The sequence below is a fragment of the Elephantulus edwardii genome, unplaced genomic scaffold (genome assembly GCF_000299155.1).
Source record: "Elephantulus edwardii isolate Elephantulus edwardi_28Jun2011 unplaced genomic scaffold, EleEdw1.0 scaffold00159, whole genome shotgun sequence".
Lineage (NCBI taxonomy): Eukaryota > Metazoa > Chordata > Mammalia > Macroscelidea > Macroscelididae > Elephantulus > Elephantulus edwardii.
Genome location: NW_006399909.1, coordinates 5,438,221 through 5,445,981, shown reverse-complemented (window position 1 = coordinate 5,445,981; position 7,761 = coordinate 5,438,221). Strand labels below are relative to the sequence as shown.

At 40.7% G+C, this 7,761-nt stretch overlaps 1 protein-coding gene across 1 annotated transcript; it reads right to left on the bottom strand.

The window, feature by feature from the left end:
* Positions 1-1,078: 1,078 nt before the first annotated feature.
* LOC102866383 (60S ribosomal protein L7-like) lies at positions 1,079-1,825 on the bottom strand. Its single transcript, XM_006895128.1, has one exon. The coding sequence runs from the start codon at positions 1,823-1,825 to the stop codon at positions 1,079-1,081; it is 747 nt and encodes a 248-aa protein (XP_006895190.1).
* Between the last annotated feature and the right edge of the window lie 5,936 nt (positions 1,826-7,761).

Below are 7,761 nucleotides of genomic sequence, written 5' to 3'. Positions count from 1 at the left end.
CTTCAAAGTTCTCAATAGCAAAAATCCCCCTTTAAAGACTAAGGTGTACTTTCTCCAAGCTTGGCATTTTTAATTGTTTCCTATGCATCTAAAAATATGAAGATCAATAAGGATAACAGAAGAAGAAATGATTCCTTTTATAACACAACTCTGCTTGCTGAATCTGAGAAGGACCTGAAGCGCTTGCTGCAAAAGGTGAAGGACTGCAGTCTTCAATATGGATTGAAGCTCAACATCAAGAAAACAAAGATTCTCACCGTTAACAGCTTTAGTTTGCTTGACTCCACAATCAACGCTCTTGGTACCAGCAGCCAGGAAATTAAAAAACAAATTGTATTGGTAAAGTCTGCTGTCAGTGACCTCTCCAAAGTACTAAAGAGTAACAATGTAAGTTTGGAGTCTAAGACACACCCGATATAGGCCATAGTCTTTGCAGTTACTTGCTATGCATCATAAAGATAGACAATGTCCAGGAATGATAGAAGAAGAATTGATGCATTTGAGCTGTGGTGCTGGAGAAGAGTATTGAATATACTGTAGACTGTTAGGAGTACAAAAAAGTTCATCCTAGAGAAGGTGAGACCAGACTGCTCTTTGGAAATAAGGATTTTGAAGCTTCGTCTGGACATGTTGCAAGATAGGTTCAGTACTTGTAGAGGGACGTCATCCTTGGGAGAGTGGAGGGACAGCACAAGAGAGAAAGACTTTCGATGAAATGCATTGATTGAATGACTGGGGTAATGGGGTAGGTGTGTCAGAGACAATAAGATTGGCACAGGATAGAGCAGGATTTAGGGCTGTTGTACATAAGGTCACTATGAGTCACAGGTGACTCGATGGCACGTAACAACAAGAACAATGGCAAAATTTTTGGAATATAACATGGACTGTAATCTGCAATAAGAATTGAAGCTTAAAATCAAGAAATCGCAAATTGTCACCACTAGGCCAATTGACAGCATCGTGATAGTTGGAGAAGAGATCGAGAATGTTAATAATTTCAGCTTTTTTTTTTTTCAATTTGAAAGCACTGTTTTATTAACTGACCAGATTACAAAAAAGAATCATGGCTGATACCTTAGTTCTTTCTTCTGATAAATCTGTTGATCTGGTCTTCCCGGTTGCCAGCATCTCCACCTTCTACAAAATGAGTGGTCTTTTTCTTCATTCCACCTCGTGGAGAAGATAATTTGAATGGCCACAAGAAGTTGTTTGCTTCCTTGAAGTGTTTGCCAACAGTATAGATCTCATGAATCAGATCCTCCATGCAGATGATACCATATTTACCAAAAGATCGTGCAATCAAAGTGTTGTCTGTCAGAGCAATTCGCTTCTTATCAATTTTGCCATAACCACGCTTATAAATCAGTTCATTGACAGACTTCAGGTTTGGGTATCCCCATGCAATATATGGTTCCACAATCCTCAACATGTTAATTGAAGCTTTGTTGAGTTTAACAAAGGTGCCATTGAAGATCTGGCAAAGGCGAAGGAGCTGTAACACCTTACGAACCTTTGGGCTCACACCATTGATACCTCTGATCCTGATGACAAATGCCAGCTTGGGTTCTGCGGGTACATAGAAGTTGCCAGCTTTCCTTGCCATCTGAGCCATCCGAATCTCAGTTCTGTACATCTGCCTGTATTCTTTGTGATAGTGCTTAGCTTTTTCATAGATAAGCTTCCTTCTTGCCTTTTGAAGCATTTTTTGGGCAAACTTTTTTCTAAGGCGCTTGACCCTTAATTCTGCGAAATTCCTTCGCTTTTTCTTAAGGGTTTCTGGAACTGGAGGAACCTTCTTTTTCTTCTCCACGGCAGCCTCCATGGTTCCAAGCGGAAAGTAAGAAAGCAATAATTTCAGCTTTGTTTCAGAAATTGCATTAGGAATATCTACTATCAGGAACTTATCCAGAGTGGTTAAGAGCAAAGAAGTCAGTCTAAAAACTAAGGTACACCTTATTATCCAAGCCATGGTCTTTGCAATCACTTGCTATGCATCAGAGCACTGGACAATGACCAAGGATGACAGAACAATTGATATCTTTGTGTCGTAGTGCTAGAAAATAGTGTTGCACTTATTATGAATTGCCAAGAGAACTAACTGGTGTGTCTTGGAAAGGGTGAAATCAAGCTGCCTATTGGAGGCAAGGATTTTGAGACTCCATCTATTATACTTTGGGCCTGTAGCAAGAAGGGACCAACCAGTTTTTAGAGAAGCGTAACATGCTTGAAAGGGTAGAAGGACAATGCAGGAGAGGAAGGCTCCAGAGAAGATGGATGGGCACACTAACTGGGGCAATGACAGTAGGTGGCTCAGAGACAGTGAGAGTGGCTCAAGGTAGAGGGGGATTAAGAGCTATTGATCATCGGGTCGCTATGAGGCATATACATAATAAAAATAAACAAAAGAAGAATATACATGGAGGCCTACTCATAAGAAATAGCTCTGTCAACTCAAAAGCACAGAATTCAAATCTGCCAGCAGATCTGTAAGAAAAAAATAGAGGGTGTTAAAAAAGAAGGCTGGCTTCTGGGCCAAAGAGAGTTTAAAATACAAGGTCCAGTATATAAGGTGTAGTGTTATTGAAAATGTTGACTTGTTGATTCGCTGTTAGTTGTATAACACTAATAACATAAACTTGTATTAGAGGAAAATCAGCATATTGCTAATTATGGTCTAGATTAAATATTCATATTCTTGCTTGTTTATAATTTTTCTTATTATTATGGCACTTGACTATTAGTTTGCTTGTGCTGGTGTTGTGATATTAAATGTTATGCTACTCAGGTGTCAAATGCTGGGAGGGTCACTCATGGTGGACAGTTTTTAATAGAGCTTCTGGATTAAGAAAGAGCTGGCCATTTAATTCTTACATAGCAAGCCTCTGATAATTTCATGAACAATACAGGAACACATACAGTTGTTTTATGAGAGGTAGAGTCCAGATTGGAAGTAAATAAAAATGTGAAGAAACAGCTGCAAACATCCTTTCGTAGTTGGGACGTAGAATGTATGATATATGAATACTGGGAAACTAGAAGCTGTGAAAAATGAACTAGAACACATAAACATAAACATTTTGGGCATTACTGGGAAACTGGTTTTTGCCACTTTGAATCAGACAATCACATGAGACATTTTGTCAGAAATGAAAATCGGAAGAAGAATGATGTTGCATTCATAATTAAAAAGACAATTTCAATATGGAAGCCTATACTTGGACCAGGAGGCTGTCATTAGAACAGAGCAATTGAACTTCATACAATTGCAAAGTATATGCAGAACAGATTATCCAGGAGGCTGTTCTCTATGATGAGGAATGTGGCATCAGGATTGGAGGAAGGACATACTTTGGACATATTGCAAGGAGCGGCTGACCGGTCCTTGGAGAGGGACATCATCCTTGGGAGGCTGGAAAGGACAGTGGAGGAGGGGAAGACACTCTATGAGGTGGATTGATTCAATGACTGGTGTAATTGGAATGCGTGAATCAGAGAATGTGATTGGCACAGGACAGAGCAGAGTTTAGGGCTGTTGTACATAGGGTCGCTATGAGTCACAAGAGACTAGAAGGCACATAACAACAACAACACCATTAACAATCTGCAATAAGCAGATGATGCAATCTTGATACCTGAAACTGAGGAAGACCTGAGGCATCTGCTGTAGAAGGTCAAGGACTGAAGCCTTCAATGCGGATTGAAGCTCAACATCAAGAAAACAAATATTTTCACCACTGGGACAATTGGCAGCACAATGATAGATGGTGAAGAAATTGAGATTGTTAATAGCTTCTGCTTGCTTGCTTGACTCCACAATGAACACTCTTGGTACCAGGAGTCAGGAAATCAACAGATGACTTGCCATTTCTTTCACAGCTCACTCAACCCATCAAATTGTATGTCTCTATAGTTATCCAACCTCTCATCCTCACCTCTCTTCTCCCACCTTCCCCTGCCCTTGGATACTCATACTTGCTCTACAATAATGGTCTTATATAGTATTTTTCATTATGGGGAGGAAATGGAAAAGATTAAGTGTGAAAAATATGTATACAAACTTTGTATAAGTATTATTTTTAAAAAAGGATGAATTACAGATGAATTACATTTGGGAAGCCTGCTAATCTTCTATTAGGGACCTCTCCAGAGTACTAAAGAAGAACAGTATCAGTCTGGAGACTAAGGTGAACCTGATCTAGGCTGTGGTCTTCACAATTACTTGCGATGCATCTGAGAGCTGGACAAAGACTAAGGATGACAGGAAGAATATGCTTTGACCTGTGATGATGGAGAAGAATACTGAATATACCTTGAGGTCTGTCCTGGATAAGGTGAAGTCTAATTCTTAAAATAGGATTTAAAAGTCCCTCTGATATACTTTGGGTACATGGCCTGGAAGAAGCAGTCTTAGGAGAGGAAAATCATGTTTGGAAAATCTAGGGACCGCACAAGAGAGGAAGACCCTGGATGAGATGAATTGATTCAGTGACTGAGGTAATGGGAGTAGTTGTGTCAGATACAATGAAATTGTCTCAAGATAGAGCAGGGTTCAGAGCTGTTGTACATAGGGTCACTAAGAGTCACAGGGATTTGACAGCAAATAACAATAAGTGATATGACACTGTTCATATACCCAAAAGAAAGGTCTGTTAAGATGAATATTATTCAGATATACACATAAAGAGTTAAATCCAAACAGGAGGAAATTGAAATTTTTTACGAAATTCTGCAGTCTGAAATTGACCAAACACACAAACAAATGTGATAATGATAACTGATGACTGGAGTACAAAACCTGGAAACAATGAAAAAGGAATGGCAGTCAGAAAGTACTGAATTGGTGACAGAAATGAGACCAGGAACAGAATGCTTAAATTTTGTATATTCAATGTTTATTCATTGCAAATACTTAAAAAAATGGCAACTCTACACATGGACCTCACCTGATACACTGCACAGTTATAAGATTGAATATATCTGGGGAAAGCATCACTGTGAAACAGACCATCGCCTACCCATGAGCAAGGTTTAACTAAGGCTGAAGAAAACTAAAACATGCACATGAAATCCAACACATGATGTTGAGTCTATCCCAGATGAATTTAAGAATCATCTGGAAGATAAAATTTAAGCATTGAACATGAATGAACAAAGACTAACAAACTGTGGGATGACATCAAGGTTATTGTCACTGAATAGTGGAAAGGTCATTCATTACAAGAATAGGGGAGAAAGGAAAGGAAGAAAATGGTCACCTGAAAGGACTCTGAAAATTGCACCGAAACTTCTAGTAGATTAAAAAAAAAAAGTAAGATACGCTGAAGTAAGAGGTGAATAGAAGATGCCAAAGGGCAGTTTGACGAGAAATAACAGTGTTAGAATGGCCATAAAGAGAAGAACTCAGTCAATAGTTCTTGAGGTGAAAGAACTGATTAACAAAATTAAACCCCAAGTTGCAATACTAAGAGATGCTATAGGCAAAATCTTGAATGAAGCATCAAATGAGATAAAAGGAAACCATAGATTCCCTGTACCAAAAAGATAACTGGCCAACACTGAAAAATTTCAGAAAGTACCATATGATCAATCGGTAGCATCAGGATGGATGGCGAACAGATTGAGATTGTTCACAGCTTAAGTTTGCTCGGCTCCACAGTCAACACTCTTGGCACCAGTAGCCAGGAAATCAAAAAACGTATTGTGATGGGAAAGTCTGCTGTTAGTGACCTCTCTAAAGTAATCAAGAGCAGCGGTGTCTCTCTGGAGACCAAGGTGCGCCTGATACAGGACATGGTTTTTGCAATCACTTGTTATGCATCAGAGAGTTGGACAATGACTGGGGAGGATAGAAAGAGAATTGACGCCTTTGAGCTGCGGTGCTGGAGAAGAGTATTGAATGTACCATGAACTGCCAAGAAAACAAACAGATTCATCCTAGAGAGGGTTAAACCAGGCTGCTCCTAGGAGGCAAGGATTCTGGGGCTTCGTCTGACTTACTTTGGACATACTGTAAGGAGAGACAGGTCTTTAGAGAGGGACATTATGCTGGGTAGAATAGAGGGACAGCGCAGGAGGGGAAGACCCTCTGTGAGGTGGATTGATTCAGTGACTGGGGTACTCAGGATGGGTGTCAGAGGCAATGAGATTGGCACAGGATAGAGCATGGTTTAGGGCTGTTGTACATGGGGTCGCTATGAGTCGCAAACGCCTCGATGGCACATAACAACAACAACAACAACCACCACCATATGATTAAGATTCTCTATCTATCTATCTATCTATCTATCTATCTATCTATCTATCTATCTATCTATCTATCCACATATCACCCAAAAGATCAGGATGGATGTAGAAGAGATCATGGCACAGGGGATATCATTGCTGATGTTAGATGGTTCCTAGCTGAAAGCAAAGAATATCAGAAGAATGTCTATTTGTGTTTTATTGACTATGTAGAGCATTTAACTATGTGTATAAAAACAAATCATAACTGACATTGAGAAGAATGTGAATCTCAGAACTCTTGATTGTTCTCATGCAAAACATACATATATCAAGAGGCTGCTGTATGAACAGAGCAAGAAAACATTGTTGTTGTGTTGTTATGTGCCGTCGAGTCGTTTCCGACTCATAGCGACCCTATGTACAACAGCCCTAAACCCTGCTCTATCCTGCGCCAACCGCACTGCCTCTGACACACCCATCCCGATTACCCCAGTCACTGAATCGATCCATCTCATAGAGGGTCTTCCCCTCCTGTGCCGTCCCTCCACCCTCCCAAGCATGATGTCCCTCTCCAAGGACCAGTCCCTCCTGGCAGCATGTTCAAAGTATGTCAGACGAAGCCCCAGAATCCTTGCCTCCAAGGAGTAGCTTGGTTTAATCCTCTCCAAGATGAATCTGTTTGTTTTCCTGGCAGTCCATGGTACATTCAGTACCCTTCTCCAGCACCACAGCTCAAAAGCATCCACTCTCCTTCTGTCCTCCCTAGTCATTGTCCAACTCTCTGATGCATAACAAGCCTGTATCAGGCACACCTTAGTCTCCAGAGAGACACTGTTGCTCCTGAGTACCTTTGAGAGGTCCCTAACAGCAGACTTTCCCATCGCGATACGCTTTTTGATTTCCTGACTGCTGGTGCCAAGAGTGTTCAAAATTAGGAAAAGGTATGTCAGGGTTATATTTTCTCTCATTGTTGTTATGCTCATAGCAACCCTGTATACAATAGCCTTAAACCCTGCTCTAGCCTGTGCCAATATTATTGTCTCTGACACTCTTATCACCACTGAATCAATCCATGTCAGCGAGAGTCTTCCTCTCTTGTGCTGTCCCTCCTCCCTCCCAAGCATGATATCCTTCTCCAAGGACTGTTAAGCCCTGTAACACGTCCAAAGTATGTCAGATGAAACTTCTGAATCCTTGCCTCCAAGGAACAGCCTGGCTACACCCTCTTCAGGTTGAATTTGTTTGTTCTCCCAGAAGTCCACGGTACATTTAATACTCTTCTCCAGCAACACAAGTCAAAAGCATCAACTCTCCTTCTATAATCCCTAGTCATTGTCCAGCTCTCTAATGCATAGCAAGTAACTGCAAAGACCATGGCCTGGATCAGGTGCACCTTAGTCTCCAGATTGATATTGTTGCTCTTCAGTATTTTGAGAGGTCTCTGACAGCAGACTATCCCAATGCAATTCGTCTTCTAATTTCTTGTCTGCTGGTACCAAAAGTGTTGATTTTAGAGCCAAGTAACTGAAGCTG

Coding starts and splice junctions, on each gene's coding strand:
- LOC102866383 (XM_006895128.1), bottom strand. CDS start 1,825: ATGGAGGCTGCCGTGGAGAAGAAAAAGAAGGTTCCTCCAGTTCCAGAA.